At 42.0% G+C, this 23,444-nt stretch overlaps 1 protein-coding gene across 2 annotated transcripts in view; it reads left to right on the top strand.

Moving 5' to 3' along the window:
- LOC309637532 (uncharacterized protein) overlaps positions 1-23,444 on the top strand; it is a 413,691-nt gene that overhangs the window by 146,323 nt on the left and 243,924 nt on the right. The window contains exon 4 of one of the 2 annotated variants that reach the window (XM_082412458.1): positions 22,473-22,563. In XM_082412458.1, coding sequence (XP_082268584.1) covers positions 22,473-22,563 — 91 coding nt within the window. Of the gene's footprint in view, positions 1-18,025; positions 22,564-23,444 lie in introns of those variants that run through there. The other variant, XR_014250596.1, reaches the window with a different exon arrangement.

The raw sequence follows: 23,444 nt of genomic DNA, 5'->3' as shown, positions 1-23,444 counted from the left end.
GTCGCTAAACATTCTACAATGCACAGGACAGCCCCCGCAATAAGGAATTACCTGGCTCCAAATGTCATAGTGTTGGAGCTGAGAATCCATGATGTAGTGCAATGATGTGTAGCAGGGGATGAGAACATGGACATGCAAACCTGGGTTCAAATTCCAGTCTTAAACTTAACTCACTGTGTGACTTTGGGCAAGTTAATTACCCTTGCTGAGCCTGAGTTTCCTTGTCTGTAAAATGGAGATCATAGTCTCTAGTTGAAAGCGTTGCTGAGAGTATTAAATGAGATAATTAAGGCAAAGATTGCAAAAAGGCAACAACAAAATCTAACTCCAGATGCAGCTTTGAGTACCTTTATCTATACTAACTAAATTCTCAGGGCAACTCTGAAGTAGGTATTGTTTTTACCCCCATTTTACAGATGAGGAAACTGAGAAAACTGAAGTCACTTGCCCAGGGTCACTCATGAGTAAGTAGTGGAGCCAGGATTTGAATCCAGAGTCCCTGTTCCCAGCCAGTTCAATCCTCCTAGCAGAGTGCCCCATGTTGCATAAGGACTTGGGAAAGGGGGGCTGCCAGCAGTATTGTTATTAATAGTATCCAGCCTGAAGCCCCTGCTTACAGACGGTGAACAGCTCAGAGCTGGGAGAAGGGTTAGGACTTGGTAAGGTTCCCTGTGGGAGGGCAGCTGACCTGGCTAGTCCCCGGGTCTCCTGCTCTCCAGGAACAAGTCCCTTCTCCCTGCTGTGCCCCTGCCAAGGAGCCAACACGGAGCCCACGATGGTGCAGCAGGGGGGAGCCCGGCTGCACCATTTGCTGTGTGGCTTTCAGACCTCGTGGGACTCGTGAGGTCTCTCATTAGTGGCGTATCTGGGAGGTAATCGTGTCTGTCTCCTGGGGTTGTTGGGGTGCTGACATGTAACAGTAGGCATAAGCCATCAGCGAACAACAGTAGATACCTGAGCACTTGGCCAGTGGCTGAGAGCCAGCTGCCCTGGAGAAGCCTGTCCTGACGGACATCTGAAAGTCCAGGGGGCCAGAGAGTGGCTTCCAAGATGGCCTGCGGGGTCACAAACAAATGCTCCTGGAAATTGCCGGTGGTGGTGGGGGTGGTCCTGGAACCTCCTGGCTTCGTTCTGCCTTCCCCAGACTCACTGCTGTTAAATAAATATTTGTGGAGGGGAAGGAGGGAGGGAGGGAGGGCAGGCAGGAGCAGAGAAGTTGGCTGACAGGCTAACTTGGGAACGGAGGAGCTGGGAACCCTGAAGTGCCCTGGAGTTTCTGTCGGGTGCAGGCACTGACGGACTTGAGCGCATATCGAAGACCCTAGAGGCAGAGGGGAGAAGTCCAGACAGACCTGGTGCAGAAGCTTGGGGTGAATGGACGCCTCTGTCTGGTCCAGGACCGGCAGAGCGACAGAGCATGGAGCTTGCAGCTGCAGGATGCTCAAGTAAATGAGAAGCGCTTACGACCTCACAGTTGGGATGGGTCCAGAGCAGCCCCCCCATCAAGCTCAGGGCCCAGGATCACCTCTGTCTGAACTGGGGACCTCACTTTGCTCTCCCCAGTTCTGTTCCATAGGAGGCGCTACTGCTTAGTGGTTCACAGGTTGCTGGCTCTGCTGCCACACTGCCTAGGTTCAAATCCTGCCTTGGCCACTTGCCAGCTCTGCGACCTTGAGCAGGTCACTGCAACTTTCAGGGTTTCCTCCTCTGTAAATTAGGATCTATTTCATAAGGATGTCAAAAGTATTAAATGCGATACTGTTTTGAGGTCCTTAACACAGAGTGGATACTCAATAATGTTTATTCTTCCTCACATTATTTAATATTATTTTTGTAATTGAATTTTTATGCCCAGCAGAAGCAGTAAAACAAAGATGCACTCTGGGCTCATCCAAACCAGGATTGAAATCCTGCCTGTCTTCCTGTTCGTCAGCCGTGTGACTATAGGCCAGTGACTTCCTCACCTGAGCCCATTTTCTTACCAGTGTGACAAGGAAAATACCTTGGACACCTGGCCATGCCCCATGGAAGTGGTCAATGCAATAACAAGAATGTCCATACCATTTTGAGGGCCCCTTGCTCGTGTGTTACTTCATTTGTTTTTTTCCCTGATCACCTTGGGGAAGTGGACCTGGCAGACATTATTGTGCCCATTTTATACAGTGGTACATTGAGGTATCAAGAGGGGAAGAGGCTTCCCAAGGTAGAACAGGGTTAGGATATAACCTAGACCCTGGTCTGGGTGCATCCGGTCCAGGGCTCTTTCCACAGCATCCAGTGCCTCTCCTTACTTTCTCGTCCTTACCTTTTTAAACTCTTACCTCCTGTCCCTACACCTGCCTGTCCTATGCTCCTTTCATCCTGGCCCCAGCTGTGGATGCATCACCTGCAGGATGATTAGATCTGGCTAAGCTCCAGCATCACAGCAAATAGGATCCATTTATTACATTTTCTCATTCCAAATTCTACATTGACACAGCTGTAAATTGAACAGTGACAAAGTCCAAATAACCTGACAGTCAAGACAATTCAAGTGCTTGAAGTCAGACATGCAAGGAGTAGACAACCAAGGAGCAAGAAATCTGAAGCTTGAGCCTCAAAAAGTGCATTTGCTGTCTACTTTCCTCTGGGACTTGAAGCCTTGTCAGGGTCCTGGACTGAATGGGCTGTGTTGGAGTTTAGGAATTTTGTGAGTGGAAAGATTTGATTTCTACTGGCCAACGAAACCTGACTTAAGCAAAACAAGAATTTATTGAGGCACGTAACTGGAAAGTCTAGGGGTACCACTGCATTCAGGTATGGCTGGATCCAGGGGCTTAAATATGGTCATTGGGAAATCTCTCTCTTTCTCTTTGAGCTTTGCTGTTCTCTGTGTTGTCTTCTCAGTCAAGCCTTCCATAACGGTGAGAAAGGTAATCAGCAGCAGCTATAGGCTCATAACCTGCAAGCTTTAGTAACCCCATCAGGAAGAACATTGCATTTTCAGTAAATAGAATAAAAGTTCTGGGTTTTGTCTCATTGGCATAGGTTGGGCCATGAATCTCTTTAGAACCAATCATTGTAGGCTAGGGGACATGAACCCTCAATTGACTGAATTTATTTCCATCCCTGGAGATGAAGAGATGGGTCCTGTGACCAGGAAAAGAGATTATGGACATCCCTCAAAACAGCAGATGGCCGCTGTAATATCGTTAAGCTCAGTTTTCCTTAACATTACCTTTAGAGATTATAGCCTGGTGTATCCTATTTGAACAATGTTTCTTGTCTTGTCTGACTTAATTTCCTGAGGAAAAAGTTGGCAAAACTTTGAGTAAAACTCTTTCTGCTTTATTGGCTTTATGTCCACAATTATATGGTATAGCATCACTAGCCACTTTCTGATCCAGAATTAAAGTTGAAGATACTGTTTCCTGAATTCTCATCACATGCTGGAAACTGGGTTTGATGCTCATAGTGGGGATTTGTTGTTTGCCTCCCCACAAGCCAAACTCCTTGCTTCTAGAAATGGCCCCCAGTGTTTGATTGGAAATTAACTCCTCCCACACTCTCTGGATGGAATTCCACCTCAACTGCATGAATGGGATATGAGATGCAGATTTTAAACCAATCAGAGTGTGCCATTTCCTAATCTACAGAGATTGGATCAGGGCGATCATGTGATCTAAGCCAAGTACAATCAGAAGGAATTAGGGGACTTTCTTCAAATCAACTGAACAAACATCTTCCCATTGGACTTAGGGAAGGGAGGCTGAGATGGTGGCAGTGGTCTTGGCATTGCCAGGGTAAACTGTGAAGGCTACATAAAAAGCCAGGACAGCAGAAGTCAGAGCCAAGATTGGAAGAAACTGAGGCCTGACCACACTGATTCTGAATCTAGCTGTGTCTGAAGCCAGAGCTATCCAACTTTTTGGTTATTTGAGCCAGGACATTTTATTTATTGACGTGGGTTTTCTGGATATGAAGTACAGTGAAAATTTGATATACCCAAAGTCTAACAGCTAACAAGTATCAAAATTTGAACCCAAATTTGTTTAATGCTATTTTGGAATATCTCAAGTTGTTTTAAAATCATTTTCAAAACTTTCAACTCATTTCAAATCAGGAAGCTTAGAAAATAGACAACGTGGGACTTCCCTGGCAGTCCAGTGGTTAAGACTTTACCTTCCAATGCAGGGGATAGAGGTTCGATACCTGGACAGGGAGCTAAGACCCCACATGCCTCATGGCCAAAAAACCAAAACATAAAACAAAAGCAGTATTGTAACAAATTCAATGAAGACTTTAAAAAAATGGTTCACATCAAAAAGAAAAACCAAAAAAACTTTAAATAAAAAAATAAGATAGACGACACTCTACTCTCTCCTAAATACCTCTTCTACCTGACTTTTCTTATTCACACCCCTTACACTGTACTTTGAGCTATACCTGTGCTAGTTTCTTAGATTTGCTGTAACAAATTACCGTAACTAGGTGGCTTAAAACAACAGAAATTTAATCTCTCACAGTTCAGGGGGCTAGAAATTCTAAATCAAGGTTTTGTTTGAAATCAATGTCATGGTTGGTTCCTTCTGGAAGTTCTGAGGGAGAATCTGTTCCCTGCTGTTCTCCTAGTTCTGGGGGTTGCCAGTAATCCTTGGTGTGCCTTGGCTTGTGGATAATCTGCCCCCATCATAACAAGATGTTCTCCCTTTGTGTCTTTCTGTGTTTCACATGGTCTTCCTATAAGGACACCAGTCATTGGATTTAGGATCCCCTGTAATCCAGGATGACCTCATCTTAACTAATTACATCTGCAAATGTCCTTTTCCCAAATAAAGTTACATCCACAAGTACAGGGGGCTAAGACGTTAACACATCTTTTTTGGGGGAAGGCAAACCTACTACAATACCTCTCATCTGTTATTGAGTGGAGTGTGTATAAATATAAATGTCAGTTAGATCAAATTCGTTCATAGTGTTCAAATCTTCTGTATTATGTTGCTGATTTTCTGTTTATTCTCTTGATTATTGAGAGAGGGATACTGAAATATCTGACTGTATTTGTGAATTTATCTATTCCTTCGTGCAGTTCTGTCAATTTCTGCTCTTTGTATTTTGAAGCTCTGTTATTTGATTCATAAACATTCAAGAGTGTTATGTCCTTCTGATGAATAATACCTCTATCATGATAAAATAACTTTTATTATCTCTGATAATTTTCTTTGCTCTGAAATGTACCTTTTCTGATATTGATATAGCCGCACTAGCTTTCTTTTGATTAGGATTAGCATGGTACATCTTTTTCCATACTTCTAGTTTTAACCTATTTATATCTTTGAATTTAAAGTGTGTTTCTTGAAGGTAGAAAATGGTTGTGTCTTACATTTTTGTCCAATCTGACAATCTTTGCCTTTTAATTGGGATATTTGGACCATTGACATTTAATGTCATAATTGATAGGGTAACGTTTAAACGGTCATCTTGCTATTTGTTTTCTGTTTGTCCCATCTTATCTTTGTTCCTCTTTTCTTCTTTTTCTATCTTCTTGTGGATTAATTGAGTATTTTTTATGATTCCATTTTATTTCTTTTGTTGGCTTTATATTTATAACTCTTTTTAAAATTTTGCTATGTGTTTTAGAGTTTATAGCATACATCTTTAACTTATCATTGTCTACCTTCAGGTGCCATTATTTTACCTCAAGTGTAGTAGAACCTTATATTTCCATTCCTCCCCCCTCCATCTTTATGCTACTTTTGTCATATATTTTATTTTTACATATGTTATAAAAATCTCACACACAGCTTTTTTCAAACAATTATGTTCTAAGGAAATTAAAATAAGAGACAATCTTACATAGTTACCCATGTAGTTACTATTTTTGGCATTCTTCATATATTTATTTCACTTTCTTTTTTGAAATATATTTTCACTTGGTGTACAGTTTGATGTTTGCGGTTTTTCTTTCTCTACTTTAACACTGTTCCATTGTCTTCTTGCTTGCATTGTTTCCAACAGGAACTCTGTTATCATCCTTTTCTTACCTTTGTTCTGTATGGGATAAAACTTTTTTTCTTTGATTTTAAGATTCTCTCCTTTTCACTGGTTTTGAGCAATTTCATTATGCTGTGCCTCGAATTTATTTATTTATTTTACTTGTTTGTGCTATGTGTCATTAAATTCTTGGAACGATATGTTTATAGTTCTAATCAAATTTGGAACATTTTGGCCATTGTTTTTTAAATATTTATTGCTATGTCTTCAAGTTCACTAATATTTTGTTTTGTAAACTCCAACTAGTATATTTTAAATGTTTTAGTTTTTACCTCAGATATTCTATTTTGGCCTTTTAAAAAGTAACTTCCTACTTAAATTTTTGAACATATAGAATAGAGTTATAGTAACTCTTTTAATGTTCTTATCTGCTCATTCTAACATCTGTGTGGCTTCTGGGTTGGTTTTGAGTAATTGGTTTTTCTCCTCATTATAGGTTATATTTTTATGCTTTTTGAATACATGGTAATGTTTCACTGCATGCCAGACACTATCAATTTTATGTCATTTTTTTTGCTGGATTTTTTTGTATTCTTATAAATATTTTAAAACTTTGTTCTGTTATGCAGTTACATTATTGAGAAAGAGTTTGATCCTTTTGTGCCTTGTGTTTAAGATTTTTTTAGACAGGAAACTCCTTCAAGTCAGTAATCTAGGGGAATTCTAGGACTCACCTTGTTTGTTTTTCATCTTTTAGGTATCAGTGTCCTTCATTGCCTATTGTCCAGTGTTTTGAAAGCCATTGTTTCAGATTTTCTGTCCATCTTTTGTTTCAGGTGAGAGGGTAAATCTAATCCCTGTTTCTCCAGCTTGGCTGGGAGCAGAATTGTGGTCAGCCTTCCATATCATTTTTATTATTATCACTCAATATTATGATTATTGTCATCATTTTTAGGTAAGGAATTAGAAGTTCAGAGACATTAAGTCATATAAAAGCAAAGGTAGTTTAAGACACTGAGTTTTTTCTCAGAGTGACTGCAAGTGATCATGAAAGTGAATTTACAGAGCAGAGGCAGACAACAAGGCCAGTTGCTGGTGACCTGTCACTTATCCTTCTTTCTTCTCAAAGATAAATTCACTCCTGATCAAAGCAAGGTGACTTACATCTTTCTTATTACCCTTCTAGAGCACTAGCTTCTTTGCTTTATTCTTTTTGAATCATTGATTTCTACCTGAGATAGATTTCTACAGATTTTGACTTCTTTGGGGATTAAACAGCAACAAATTAAGTGTTACCTCATTCAAAAGTGAGGAGAAAAGATCACTGAAAGACTGTTCATAGAGAAATGAATATCTCTTTCCAGTATTTTCTCTGACATACTGCTGACAGCTGGTGGTAAGGGGTGAGAGTAGAGAATGGTGGCATGTGCCATCAGATACTTACTTAAGTTTTTAAAGACTATCATCATTTTATGGCGTGATCTAATGGGAGGCACTCTGGACTGGAGACGCCAGGCATGTGAACTTGAGTTCCAGCCAAGCCACCAGTTTGCAGAGTGCATGTGTCTCTGGGTCTCCATGACCTTCATTCTAAAATGGAGACAAAAATACCCCAGATCATCTATTCTTGTAGGTCACTGGGATGGTCAAACACAATCATGGATGTTGCTTTAGTAGGAAAAGCTTAAAAGCTGAACCTAAGTTTATTATTTGGGATTCTCTCCATTTGATAAGCTAGGTATAAGTGACTTTCACCTTTAGAAAGAAGGCTTTGTGTGAGGATTCCACACTCAGGGATGTTTTTATCAGAGAAAAGGTCCGAGATTTAGTAGAAAACCCACAGGTTTTGGAATTGGACCACAATGGATTCTGCAGGCTGAGGTGTTGACTTACTTATGTCTTGTTTTGTTCCAAAGCTCATCCCAATTTGGGCCCAGCCTTCAGAGCAATCACCATGGTGGAGTCTTGAGCCCATCTGCCAGTCAAGCTAAATGGCCACCTGTCCTCACAGTGTGCCCTTTGCATGCCGTGGCTCCTCTAATCTGCCCGAAATATCTTGACCCAGCTCTATCTGTCCCTCAAGCACTCGCCCAATTATCTTCTGGGAAGGCTTCCTAACAAATTGAAATGTTCCTTCATCTGTACATCTCCTGAGCTTTGTGCTCTTGCTCTAGAGTTTATTGTATTGTAGAACAGTGATTCCTTACCATTTCTGGTTATTTTAATATATTTTCAGTCCATTAGCAGCTGGGAACAGATTTAATTCATCTCGGTATCTCAGACCCTCTGATGCTGAAAACATTTGAAACCATTTTCAGAGTTTTTATTTTTATTTTTTAAAGAAAAAACCCTGATAGATAACTCATCACATTTCAAAGAATCTTAAAACAGGGATAAGTTAAATTTTCCATGTTTCTCTAACCTTCCCCACCTGTCACTCTAGTGGCAACCACTGTTAACAGCTGGGAGAAGTAACCCTTTACACATGCATATGCATGGTATGTCTTACAGACACATACATTCAACTTCCTAGAAAAAAATCTAAATGGGATTATGATTTACATATTACAAAAATTGTACTTCCTTTGCAGAGTATATTTGGTATTATTTTCTAATATTCCATTTTAAATACCTTATTTATTTACTAGTTTTCCTATTGGAAGACACATTTTCAGTTTTTACTATTAAATACAGGGCTACAAAAAGTATCCCTGAAAATTTTCAATCTGCTTCCCCCCAAATTTGGAAATGTTGCTTTGTAAGTGACTTTGAAATGTTTGATGTATTCTCTCTCCTTCTTCGCCGAGATAACAAAGACTTTAAATTTCAAACATGATCAGTTGGAAAACTGTTGGCTTTCACAACTGTTTCCAAACTGTTTTTCCCATTTTAGATCCAAACATCTTAACACACAGTTTCAAAACATTTAAATATTAAACTAGTTTATTTTCTAAGGTTGCTGACAAGTTGAAATTTTTTGAAAATGATTTTACATTCTACATTTTAACAATTTGAATGTTCCAAAATAACTTCCTAATATTTTGAAGCATTTGAAAACTCACTGAGCTTTTAAAAATATTTATAAAACTTTTAAATAAGCATGATTGTAAATTGCAGAAAAAGCAAAGCATGTTTATTATATAGCTTTACTGTTCCAAATATTTTTTTCTTCCAGATTTTGTCTTCTAAGGTTAAATAATACATTTAAAATATGTTAGTTATTTTCAGTAAAGGAATATGAACTATTTCTTATGATCATGTCATTCTCTCAGCTTTTATCCAATCTGGAATGGAATTCCCTTCCCTTTGTTCATTTGACAAACATTTATTGAATGCCTTCTATGTGTTAACCAGGGTCCGAGGTGCTAGGGACACAATAGTAAATAAGAGACAAAAATGTCTACATTCACGGAGCTTATATTCTGGTGGGGGAGATAAAAAATACACGTTAATTAAGTAAAACATACAAGGTAATAGTAAACTCTAAGAAGAAAAACAAATAAGGCAAGGAAAAACCATAGGAAGTTTTGAGGGTAGGGCTTGCAATTTTAGACACGGTAGCCAAGAAATGTCTTGAAGAACATACCTTTGGGTAGAAGGCCTGGAGGAAGTGAGGGTGTGAGCCATGTAGCTATTTGGTGAAAGAGCATCTGAGGTTGAGGAACAGCAAGTGCAAAGGTCCTGAGGCAGGAATGTGCCTGGGGTGTTTGAGGCCCTACAAGGAGACAGTGCGGTTGAAGTCCAGTGAACAAAGGGGAAAGTAGTGGGAGACAAGGTCAGAGAGCTTATGGGGGTGGAACAAATCATGTGAGGCCTTATAGGTCATTGTAAGGAATTGGGCTTGTGCTCCAAGTGAAATGGGAGGCCCTTAGATGGTTTGGACTTAGTCTGAATGATCTGATTTACATTTGACAGGATCACTCTGGGTGCTGTTTTGAAATATACAGGTGACTGAAGGTAGAGGCGTGGGGATCCATTAGGAGGTAGAACTATTTCAGGTGAAAAATGATGGTGCTGGAGTGGAGGTGGTGAGAAGGAGTTAAATTCTGGGTAAAATGAAGGCATAGTGGAGAGGATTTCCTGGTGGATTGGTCAGAAGTTATGAGCAGAGGAGAGGAACCGGTGTTTTTGATGAGCCTTGAATGGATGGACTTGCCCTGTCATGAGCTGCAGTGGGATGGGATGAGAAGGCTGGACAGGAGTGGTTTGGAAGGGGTACCAGAAATAGATTTGAGACATTTTGTATTTGAGATCCTTTCGGTATCCAAGTGGGGATGTCAGGTGGGCAGCTAGATATGCAAATGTGGAGTTCAGAGGCAAAGCCAGGCATGGAGATGGAAGTTTGGGTGCCATCAGTCTATAGCTAGTATTTAAAGCCATGGGGCTGCATAAGATCACTAGGCGTGTGTGTTAATATGGAGGAAAAGAGATTCAAGGACTGGGCTTTGAGGCGCTCCAACACTTTCAATTTAGGGAAAAGAAAAGGAGTCAGAAAAGGAGGCTGAGAAGGCCCAGTCAGAGAAGTAGGAGGAAAACCAGGTGAGGGTGTCGTTTCCAGTCAACCCAGAGAGGAAATATTTTGAGGAGCAGAGAAGAGAAGATGAACAGAATCACCTAGCTAAGTTCATCTAGGTGTTCATCTGGGTATTGGCTCTTCCAGAAAGCCCTTTCTGGTTCTCCCTCCATTTCATTCCCTCCCCTGACCCTCACCTCAAGGTGGGATTGGACGCCCTTGCCCTGGGTTCCGAGCCTCTTCAGGGTAGAGCCCTTTTTTTGCACACCCCATACTGTCATACAAGGGTCAGTTCACGTGTTCCTTTCCCACATTAGACTGGGAGCCTTTGGAAGGCAGGGCCCGTGTCTTATTCACCTCAGAGCAGATAGTCAACATATTTTTTTTTTTCTTAGTCAACATATTTTTAATAAAAATAAGTGATTTATTTCAATCTGGTTTTACTTTGCATTTTTTGAAAATGAGCTTTTTCTTTTTAAGTTTTGGTACTTAAAAACTTGTTTTTTTTAAAAAAATTTATATTGGAGTATAGTTGATTTATAATGTTGTGTTAGTTTCAGGTGTACAGCAAAGTGCTTCACTTACACATATATCTATTCTTTTTCAGATTCTTTTCCCATATAGGTTATGACAGCATATTGAGTAGAGTTCCGTGTGCTGTACAGTAGGTCCTTGTTGATTATTTTGTATATAGTAGTGTGTATATGTTAATCTCAAGCTCCTAATTTATCCCTGCCTCACACTTTTCACCTTTGGTAACCATAAGTTTGTTTTGAAAATGAGTTTTGAACCAGGTATATAGTAAATTGAATTTTGGAGACTTAGCAGTTTCGGAGGGTGGCAAACAAAGAATCACATTTGCCTCTTCAGGTGCCTTTGCCCACTATACATAAAGTTCTATAATCACTTCCGTATATCACAGTGGCTGTGTGAGGCATGCTTTGTAACTCTCTCCCTCTATGCCCTTGCTAAAGCCTTCCTTTCCACCGGGAATGGCCTCCCCGAAGGAACCTTCTCCAAGAAACCTTCCCACTCACCACCTCTGACCCAGACTCATGTTCTATTAACACTTTTCTGGCTCTTATATTAGTATCAGTCTGCATTCTTAAATTTGTTAAGATTAATTGGCATACATATCTCTTCTGGAAGCCAGCAATGGTTTCATTTTCCTATGGCTTACAGCTAACAACGCAGCGTCTGGGTAAAGGAAGAACCCATTAACAGTTTTCAGTGTCAAAATTATTTGAAAGTAAGCAATTTTGGTTTCAGAGGCCATCCATATTGAAGACAGCTTATTGTATAAGAGTCCCGAATTGATTTAAGGGCTTTCACCGATGCACATCTTCCTAATAGAAATCAGTGCAATGTTCCTCCCCATTGTTCAGCCAATGGACCTTCTAAAACCAGTTAGGCATTGTTATGTGTTGGGAGGATCTGGAGAAAGTAAATACTGTAATTGAATGCTCATAATTCTTAGCCTCAAGTAATATCACCTACCTTATGTTCTGTAAAAGGTCAATGGAATCAATCACCATTGCTCTTTTATGCTCAGTAAATATTTTATACAAACACTCAATCAGTTAGTCACTCAGTAAACACTGCCAAATGGCCTACTGTGTGTTCAGAATAGGGAATTGTGCTTTGGACAGTCCAAAGCGCTTACATGTGGTTTCCATCCTCGTGAAATTATTACATACCATGGCATCTGCAAATATCTCCTTGCTCTTTTCAGTGGTGGACATTACTAATTGATTGTCACATTCCATGTTGCTAATCATGAGCGTGTTCTAAAGTCTTTCTCAAGGAAGCCACTGATAATTGGAGCTCACACATGACATGACAGCTGTTGGCTGTCTCATATGCTGGATTTCATGACATAGGTGCAGTGAGAGTAAAATGGAGCACAGCTGTGAGAAATGGAAACCAGTCTCCGGGCCCAGTGAATGGGTCACTGGGCAAGAAGTCAGGAGTGCTGGCTCCAGTGCCCGTTCTGCTACTGGAAATGTGATTTGGGACAAATCACTTCAACTTCAGGACCTCTTCTTTTGGATAACCCTATGTGGACAGAATATTTTTACAGCAGCTGTTTCTTCATATGTAGGAGCTAGGCTAATTCAGGGGTTAATATTTCTCTTACCCAAACATCTGCTGTGAAATCACTATTGAACACATATTCTGTAACAGGTGTCCTGCTGAAGGACTTACGGGTTGTAGACCAAATTCCAACCTGTATGTGAGGAGTTTTTCCCACATCACCAGGCATTTCTCCCATACCAGCTGAGGGTCTTAGAGTTCAACTCAATTCAGACATCATATGCCTGGAGATAGCATCAGATTCCGCAGTTTAAAGGCTCAGTTCCCTAAGGTTGCCCCACTGCAGACGCCAGTCAAAGTCCATGTTATCACCTGTGCGTCTGACTATAAATCAGAGTTTCCCAACAACCCCCTCCTTGGGTTTGATTAATTTGCTAAAATGCACACTGAACTCAGGAAACCTGTTTACTCACTTGATCATCAATATATTACAAAGGATGTTAAAGAATATGAATCGCGACTTTCCTGGTGGTGCAGTGGTTAAGAATCCACCTGCCAATGCAGGGGACACGGGTTCGAGCCCTGGTCTGGGAAGATCCCACATGCCACGGAGCAACTAAGCCCGTGCGCCACAACTACTGAGCCTGTGCTCTAGAGCCCGCGAGCCACAGCTACTGAGCCCACGTGCCACAACTACTGAAGCCTGCATGCCTAGAGCCCATGCTCTGCAACAAGAGAAGCCACTGCAATGAGAAGCCCGCGCACCGCAACGAAGAGTAGCCTCCGCTTGCTGCAGCTAGAGAAAAGCCCTCGCACAGCAACGAAGACCCAACGCAACCATAAATAAATAAGCAAACAAACAAATTTATTAAAAAAATATGAATCAACAGCCAGATGAAGAGATATACAGGATGAGTTCACAAACAAAGGAGCTCTGTCCTCATGGAGTTTGGAGGAAGTGTTCCACTTCTCCAACCTGGAAACTCGCCAAGCCCCCTCCTTCTGGGTTTTTCTGGAGGATTCATTTCGTAGGCGTGACTGACTACATCATTGGCCGCTAGTGATTGAGTCAAACTCCAGCCCCTCCCACCTCTCCAGAAATCAGAGGGTGGGACTGAAAGTTCCACCCCTCTATTCTTGGTTGGTTCCCCTGGCAGCCAGCCTCCATCCTTAGGTGCTTTCCAAAAGCTACCTTATTAACATAAACCCAGTTGTGGTGGAAAGGGGCTTGTTACCAATAACAAGACACCCATTTCCCCTCTATGGCCCTGAAGCCACTTCAGGGACGGAGGACAAGAGACCAAATATCAAAAGAACAGAGGCTCCCATTGCTCTTTTCCAAGGCTTTTGGGAGCTGTGAGCCGAGAACTGTGGAAGAAGACCAAACTACATGTTTATTATAAATCACAATATCACAGGTCTTTATCAAACAGTTTAACCTTCCAAATGATCACATACAGTCGGTCTTATTAATATCCTCATTAGACAGATGAAGAAACTGAGGCACAGAGAGGTGAAGTAATTTTCCCCAAGTCCCATAGCTGGTGAGTGAGTGAGTTTGAATCCTTGTCCAGGACCCTCACCTCCAAATAACTCCCAAGTCCACTCCTTGAATTGCTGCACTTGACTCGAGCCATTGTGGTTTCCAAACTTTGCTCTGGTTGAAGCCAGGGCCGTGGACCGCAAGACCCTGCCCTGCCCTGCTGGCCTCTCAGTGCTCCTCGGACCCTCACACTTCCTCTGAGGCATCTCTGTGGAACCCAAGGAATCCAAGAAACAGCCTCAGAACCTCTGGGTTGGAAGACCTCTGGCTTTTCAGTTCCATGTTCTCCTTGCATGTGACTAGTACAGCAGTGTGAAATAGCGGCATCAATTTCCCAGCCCTGGGACTTCCCTGGTGGCGCAGTGGTTAAGAATCTGCCTGCCAGTTCAGGGGACATGGTTTGATCCCTGGTCTGGGAAGATCCCACATGCCGTGGAGCAGCTAAGCCGGTGCACCACAACTACTGAGCCTGCGCTCTAGAGCCTGTGAGCCACAACTACTGAAGCCCGCGTGCCCTGGAGCCCGTGCTCGGCAACAAGAGAAGCCACCGCAACGAGAAGCCCGCGCACCGCAACGAAGAGTAGCCCCCGCTCGCCGCAACTGGAGAAAGGCCGCGGGCAGCAACGAAGACTCAACGCAGCCAAAAATAAATGAATAAATAAATAAATAATAAATTTAAAAAATTTCCCAGCCCTCAAGGGAACCACTTAAGTTACAGATGAGGCTAAGTTGAATCCTGGCTTTACACAACATTGCAAATAAGAAGCGATTGTTCAGGGCTGTTGTGGGGGCTGCCAAGGATGGTGTTTGTTACATTATTCGGTGTCTTCACTCTGGACGCCTAGGGGAAGCATCTTGCTCTGGCCTCTGTGTGAAGGGATTTTCTTGAGCACTGTGTGCTTTAGCCTCATAGACACTGTGGGTCCCCTAACCCACTGGGGCTTCCTTGACGTATTGGCTTCTGGACAACTTGGATCCAAATAGTGGCAGAGTCCTAGGGAGTTTTCTGGCTTTGCTCCTGGCTCTAAATCACTTTCTTTCCCTTATTTTCCTTTTGTCTCGTTTTTCTTCCTTTTAATTTATTTTTCTGTGGCATGTGCCTTTGGAGAAGCAATCTTAAGTCCCTTTTGGAATAAGGCGGGGTATGAATGAAGAAAAATTATTTTCTTTAAAAAGTAATTTCCTTCTCATGACCGTATCTGGGCCTCCTTAATTAGCTCAACGTCGTGGATGAATGAGTTTTTCATGGCTATTGATAATATATTTTAAAGTTCACCATAACGGTGGACCCCAATCTTGCTAGAGATGAAAGGAAATAGGGACATATTCCCTACTTCCGAGTCATCGTATTGTAGATCGGCCAAAGTGGACGCAAGAGCTGTTCAAGATGAAGGAATGAGGGTGGAGCTGGAGAAAAAGAAAAGGCATCTCAAGAATAGAATGCCTACTAGTTGAGTCCCTATTTTGTGTTAGAGACCATGCTGGGTGCTTCATATATATTTTATCATTTAATCTTCATAATGAATCTGTGACTTACTATCCCCATTTTACTTAAAAGAAAACTGAAGTTTGGTGAGGTTTAGGGAGAGAAGCAAGGGTGTGGTGGTTGGATGTTTCAGCGGGTTTCCTGCATCCGTCTTCATAGCCATTTGCATTATCCCGAGTTCAAAGGGCATCATCTCTCTGGTGGGGCTGCAGCTTCCCAACTGACCCCGCCACTTGCAATCTAGCGCCCCCTACAGCTTGTTCTTCACACTGCAGCCAGAGTTATAGCAAATTGCAAGTCTGATCATTTTACTTGCCAGAGATACTGCGATATAAGATTTATTTGTTTGGTCATTCATTCATTAATTCAGTATTAATTGAACACCAGGCTCTGCTCTAGGTCAGGGGACAAAAGGATTGTCTAAAAGAGAAAAAGATCCCTGCCCTCATGGAGTTTGCCTTCTGGTTGGGGACAAGGGTGGGGAAGACATTAAATACTCAAAACGTATATTGTATTACACATAAATCAAAGGACCAAAATAAAGTAGGAATCAGGAGGTAGAGAGTGCAGGGGGGAGAGGCAGGCAATTGCAATTTTGAATAGACTGGAGAGTGAAGGTTCTGCTGATAAGGTGACATTTTAAGCAGAGAGCTGAAGGAGGCGGAGGGGTTAGTCAGTGAGCCAAGTAAATATCCGAGCATTCCAAACAGAGAGCAAGTCAGTTCAAGGGCACTGAGCTGCCTGGAACATCCGTGGACAATAAGGAGGCCGATGTAGCTGGAGTGGAGTGACCAGTAAACCCTATCTGTGGTGGAAATCAGCTGTATATCAGATGTTAGGTCTAAAATAAGACGCAGACGGCGTGGATTCAGGAAATTCTCTGGGTGATGAGCCTCAACACTGTCTGGTGACCAGCATCTCAGAAGTAAGACTCTCCAGTCATGACGATGGAGGAGAAGTAGAGATTTTACAAACCCTCCCGAACTTAAACACTCTCTTTTTGGCCCAGCTACCCCTGAAATAAAGCCACTGAAAAATGGCAGTTCAGTAGCATAAGCTTAGGGGAAAACTTGAGACCCAGGTTTACCAGGAGATATTTCAGGAAGATCTCTTACTATTTTGAGTGCTTTGTCTGGCGGAGTTACTGGGTAGTGTTTAACTAGATTGTACCTTTTTTTTAAAAAAAAAAACATTGAAGTATGGTTGATTTACAGTGTTATGTTAATTTATGTTAATTATGTGATGTAATTATATATATATTCTTTTTCATATTCTTTTCCATTGTGTTTTATTATAGGATATTGAATATAGTTCCCTCTGCTATACAGTAGGACCTAGTTGTTTATCCATTCTATATATAATAGTTTGCATCTGCTAGTCCCAAACTCCCAATCCATCTCTCCCCTAGCCCCCCTCCTCCTTGGTATCCACAAGTGTGTTCTCTATGTCTGTTAGTCTGTTTCTCTTTCGTGGATAAGTTCATCTATGTCATACTTTAGATTCCACATGTAAGTGATAGCATATGATATTTGTCTTTCTCTGTACACTTAGTATGATAATCTCTAGGTCCATGTTGCTGCAAATGGCATTATTTCGTTCTTTTTTATGGCTGAGTAGTATTCTGTTGTATATATGTACCACATCTTCTTGTAGATCCTACCTTTTAATTGACATGGTATAGCATGGGCTGCTGGTCAGTTTCCTATATCCCTTTCTCCTTCTTCCACTGTAATAGAACTCCCAAATTTAGTTGAGGATATGGCTGCCCTCCATAGAGGCATCTGCCAGCCTCCCTTGCAGCTAGGTGTGGCCATGTGGCTAAAATCCAGGCAGTGGACGGGATGTAAGCAGAAGGGGTGTATGCACAATTCAAGCAAGTGTCTTTAAGGGGAAGAGCATTTCCTTCCCTTTGCCCTTTCTTCTACCTGCTGACTGGACTAGGGATGTGATGACTAAGACTCCAGCAGCCACCTTGGACCTTATAGAAGAGGCCGCATTCCAGCAACAATGAAGTGGATGTCTGGGAGGTGACAGAGTCCCTTGGGATTTGTAAGCTGTCATGTAGACCCTGAACTGCTCGTCTCTATAAATTTCATGGGAGAGAACAAAACCCTCGTGATTCTAAGCTTTTAATCTGGGCTTGAGGTCACATGCCACTAAACCTAATTATAACTAATACATCTGGATTTTATGGAGCCACGGAGGTCTGAGAAAATAAAACTAATATAGATGTTTACTTTTGTTTTTATTAAACATCTTTATTGGAGTTTAATTGCTTTACAATGGTGTGTTAGTTTCTGCTGTATAACAAAGTGAATCAGCTATACGTATACATATATCCCCATATCTCCTCCCTCTTGTGTCTCCCTCCCACCCTCCCTGTCCCACCCCTCTAGGTGGTCGCAAAACACCGAGCTGATCTCCCTGTTCTATGTGGCTGCTTCCCACTAGCTATCGATTTTACGTTTGGTAGTGTATATATGTCTATGCTACTCTCTCAGTTTGTTCCAGCTTACCCTTCCCCCTCCCCATGTCCTCAAGTCCATTCTCTATGTCTGTGTCTTTATTCCCGTCCTGCCCCTAGGTTCATCAGAACCTTTTTTTTTTTTTTTAAGATTCCATATATATGTGTTAGCATATGGTATTTGTTTTTCTCTTTCTGACTTACTTCACTCTGTATGACAGACTCTAGGTCCATCCACCTCACTACAAATAACTCTATTTCATTTCTTTTTATGGCTGAGTAATATTCCATTGTATATATGTGCCACATCTTCTTTATCCATTCTCATGTTTACTTTTTGAGCCTTTAAATTAGATACAGTCAGGATGAGAATGGCATGCGTATGTGTTTCAAAATGAAATTTCTTTTATTGTTTGTTTTTATTACAGTAGCAATACATGCTCACTTGAAAAAGAACAGATAGGCAAACAAAAAAGAAAATTAAATATACCCATCATTTCATGCACTTAGAAGCAATCAGTTAATACAGTGGTGCATTAAGTTTCATATATATATATATATTTAAAAGGGGGTAATAGCCAAAAAATAGTTTTGTGACTTGCTCTTTTTTAAGCTTAATGTATTGTGAACGTCATTTTCTATAGAGGAATATATTTTTGCATTCACGTTTTTAATGGCTTTGTGGTATCCGATTGTGTGGATGTATCATACTTCATGTAACCATATCCCTATAACTGGGTATTTAGGTAGCTGATAATGTTGTGATGAACATCCTTATTGCTAAATCTTGGCACAGACTTTGAGTTGTTTCCTGAAGATAAATTCCCTGAGTAAACACAGTGTGGTGAGCATGTGAGAGCTGGGCTTGTCTCCAGGGAAGAAGAGAAAAGAGGAGCTGGGGGCGCCTGAGGTCACGCTGCCTCACCCAGACTCACGCTGCCGCAGACAGCCCCTGGGTGACGTTCAGGGTGATGGGCGATGCTGACTGGTCAGGCCTGGGCTGTGGACCAGTAGGGGGTAAGTGGGAACTTGGCAGCATGACAGGAGTCACAGGGACTGAGGTTTGGAGCTCGAAGGACAGGTAATTTCCTTAAGGAAGTGGTTCTTAAGCTCTGGTCCCTGGACACCAGCAGCCTTAGCATCACCTGGAAACTGTTAGAAATGCAAATTCTCGAGGTTCACCCCAGAACTACTGATTCAAAAATGCTGGGACTTCCCTGGCTGTCCAGTGGTTAGGGCTCCACGCTTCCACTGCAGGGGGCACAGGTTCCATCCCTGGTCCAGGAACTAAGATCCCGCATGCCGCGTGGTGTGGCAAAACAAAAACAAACAACAACAACAACAACAAAACGCTGGGGTCAGGCCCAGTCATCTATGTTTCATCAAGCCTTCCTACTGATTCACATGTTGCTGAAGCTTGAGAACCACCACCATAAGGAAAACAAGGATGCTCATGCCAGAGAGAGGGGAAGGGCTCCTATAGAAGCAAAGAAGACAGATGTTATGAGGATTTAAAATTTTCCTTTCCCTAGAATCCCACAATACTCTATTTATAGTTTGTTTTACACCCATATGTCCTCTCTCGCATAGACTGCGTACTTCTTGAGGGCCCTCAGGGATGCTCTTCGGCTGTGTGTTCTCCTGGTGCAGTGCGGTCGGGGCGCTGGCGTCTTCCCTGTGGCCCTGCAGCCACTCCCCGTCCTCCTCTGCACTCTGTCCCCGAAGGCCGATCTCTGTGCATCCCATCCGTGGGTCATGCCATCCTCTGCTTCCCAGCTGGATTTGGCTCATGGACAGTTCTGGTCCCCCTCCCCCCCACAAGACATGGAAGAAGAGAGAAAAACGAGGTCAAGGTCTTGATTCCCTTGGCCCCTTCCCTGTGAGTGCCTTTCAGACCAGGTGTTTATCCCCTGCCCCCATCCCCCAGGCCACTGCTCCTCTAAAGGTAGAGCACCATTGGACTCTTCTTTCAGGGTCTGGGAACTGTTTTCTGCCTTGGTCCCCTCTGGCCTCGGGGCCACGTGGCTTCACTGCTGTAGCCCCGGTGCTCACCACCACCCCTTGTCATTACCCTATGCTCACACCTTCGTAACCTGCCCCTTTGTAAATAAGCCCTCCAGGAGTATTTATTTTAAGCGCATCATTTATTTCTAGCGGAGACTTGATTGGTAGAATCAACACCTAATAAATATTTTTTAATGCAATTGGAACTTTTTCAAAATTATTTTTTTGTTGAAAACAAGGTATACACATACTTTCTAGTGTATTTTTAAAATTTTTATTTATTTTTTCCTTTTTTTCCCCACATTCTATCATATAAAATCCTTTGGTAAAATTCTTTTGAGATGGATAACTTGAACCCCCATTTAGCCTTGATAAGAAAAATAAGTCCTAAAATATTTATAAGGAATTGAGACAAGAATTCTGTTATTCATATTCTTGGTTTAAACCATGGCAGAGGGGGTAAGGTGGCGTCTTTTCCAACTGCTGTTCATAGTGATAACTTGGACCCTTGGTCTGTACAGAATCTCAAGGGATATATGTATTTGTAAAGGTGGGCAATGGTTTAATTTATTTTCAAAATTATAATGACATAAATTAAAGGTACTTTGAGTTATATTATAAGCCAGATAAATTAGTTTTAGTCCTGACGGGCGTAAATTAAACCTTGGTATTTAGGAAGAGAAATGTTGCCCAAGGCCACTGATGGGCCCTCACCCTGCGGTTTATAAATCAAAGGTACAATTTGAGAATAAAACACTTTTTATGAAATCAAATGTCAAGAGCTCCTTGTTAAATTTGCTGTAGCAATTAAGTTCTCAGGTGAGAAAATGCCTCTTTTTCAATGTTTTATTACCTCTGTCATTCAGTACTCCATTTATAGGAGCAACTCTTCATAGTAAGTACACATTAGGATGACTTTTCACCTCCATTTAAATGGAAAGTTTGAGAGGAGGAATTGGTTCCTGTCTGTGGGGCTTGTAGAGCGATGCAGACTGGATCTTTGCCAGTTTGTAGAGAAGAGAGAAGAGGGGAAAAGGATGGTAAATGGTCAGCTTGGTCCAGGCTGGCTGGTGTGGAGGTGGAGACGTCCCCCAGCTGAAGGGGGGCGGGCAGAAGGCCATAGGATGCCCTCAGAAGGGAAGTGTGTAAACCGATGTGCAACCTGACATTATCAGGGTCATGAAAAATAAAAGAGAGGGAGATTAGAGATGGGGAGCCCAGGTGGATAGAGTAAAGACAGCAACAGTGAGGCCCAGATAAAAGCAGAGACTCCGTGATAGAATGGCTGGCCTCAGGGCTTCCTTGGGGCTGGACCACTTCCCAGTTCTAGCCTTGACCACACCATGATAAACTCCTTCCTCATGAGCTGGCTCAAATGGACCTCTGTGCTTTGCAACAGCGTGATGCTGATTTGCGTAACTGTCTACAGTGTTAGAGATTTCAGGAACTGTAGACATCATCTAGCCTTTGCTTTCCAGTTGAGAAAACTTAGTCTAAGAAAAATGAAAAGACTACCTGCTCAAGCTGCCAGACCAGGTTGGAGGGAGGATGTGAATAGAACTGTACACCCGTCTTCAGGAGGGGCGCATGCAAGCACGGTGTGCTTTTTGCTAAGGGTGATGATGATCCCATTTGGGGGAAGTCTGCTTTCCAAGACAGTCCTGCATGTGGATGGAGTAGGTAGCTGTCTTCATGGTATTTGAGGAGCGCTGGGAAGCTCTTATTCCTTCCCTGCTCTCCTCCCTCGACCCTGGGTGCTAACACCTTGATCCTCAGATTGTTGCAAAGGTTAAGTGAGTTTCTGTGTGTCAGATCATTACCACAGCACTTGGTGCGTCGTATTATAAGAGCTAAAAGGATCGTACCTACACAAATGGATCAAGCCACTGTTCTCACTCATTCACTACTGGCTCCAGAGCTCGTGGGAATAGAAGATGATGCTCTTAATATGACTAATGTTAGCGAGGCTTGTTCGATTTAGCTTAAAACCACACCTGGAAGTTATGATCAATAGTACAGGACTGATATCACCTTGCTAATACAAAAGAACAGTATCTTACACTCACGTGGATCTGGCTACCTATAGAAGCTCCTTTAACAAACCCAAAACTTGAAATAGTTATCCCCATTTTACAGATGGAGAACTCAAGGCTCAGAGCCATTGAAGGATGTGTAGGGATGTTCTCCCTTCAGGAAGCATTGTGGGAACCTGGGGCACATGGAGGTGGGGAAGAGAGTGGGCCAAGTTGGGGTAAACTTTCCTCAGTACAGTATTTTGTTCAGGACCAGCTCTCCCCGCCCAGAAACTTGCAAATAAGGGGCACTCTCTCCATCTAGCTCTGAGTGTCATTCTTCTGTGTCCGGGCTGAATGTCACCAATGTGATTAGCACCTGGATCAGGGAAATCACCTCCTTGGGGTGCATCCACCTTTCCTATTCATCTCTGTCTCTGCAGGTGATGAGAATGGCAGCTGGAGGTTGGAGAACGTTCCTTGCATAATGAAAGCAACCCTCATGGATCCAGCTGAGCTTCCAGGTCAACAGAGGTAGGAAAGAGGTGGATGTGTGACTTCCTGCAGTGCAGTATATAAAGTTTATTTGAAAAGTTCTTATACTAAGATTTGGGAAGTGCGAAGCCCCCTTCCTTTCGAGAGGACCCATTGCGAAGCCGTGGTATCTGGGGTCCTTCTGCTGCTCACAGGCAGGGCAGTGCTGATTTGGGAGGCAAGCGGCTGCTGGATGTTAGTCAGGACTTTGTCCAGCCTGACAGCCACCAATTGTTGGAAGGCGAGTAGCTTTTCAGGAAGTGACTCTAGAAACTATGTGGACTGAATGCCTAAATTTTCTAAGCTTTTGACAATTCTGAAACTAAGTCTAGGCATGTTTTTAAAGCTGTCAGACTTAGCATACTTATTTCGATCAAAATATTTTTAGACACGTGAAATTCACTTAAGAGAAATCCATTACTAGTTTGAATTTGTGTGTATAAGCCCACTTAAGACCTTAAGAACTTAATTCTAAAATAACTTTTTTGGTTGCTATCTCATGTGTCAAGTGCCCAGTTTCTGTAATATACTCATATTTTTAAAACAAAGTTTCATCTAAAATAGAATCTATATTATATTATAGTTCATAATACATATTAAGTATGGCTTTGGTATTTATGCAGAGTATATCTACTCAGAATCATAAAGTCAGTCTGGATATTAAAGGCTTATGTTCATATCTTTGGAACTGTTAAGACAGTGAAATAAAATTGCTGCATTTTAAGTAATGGGTTAATCTTAAGGAAAAAAAAAATTTCTGAGGCTTTTTTTTTTCCTCTCAAAAAAGTTATTTGCAATATTACAACTAACTTTGCCTGATAGAGTTAATTCCCTCTTGTTTTTATTGGTGTGGTTGCCCATAAAGCAGTTCACTTCTGCGT

The sequence above is a fragment of the Balaenoptera physalus genome, assembly GCF_965194825.1.
Source record: "Balaenoptera physalus genome assembly, chromosome: 11".
Classification (NCBI taxonomy): Eukaryota; Metazoa; Chordata; class Mammalia; order Artiodactyla; family Balaenopteridae; genus Balaenoptera; species Balaenoptera physalus.
The sequence above is the reverse complement of the archived record's forward strand: the minus strand, read 5'-3'. Positions and strand labels throughout refer to the sequence as shown.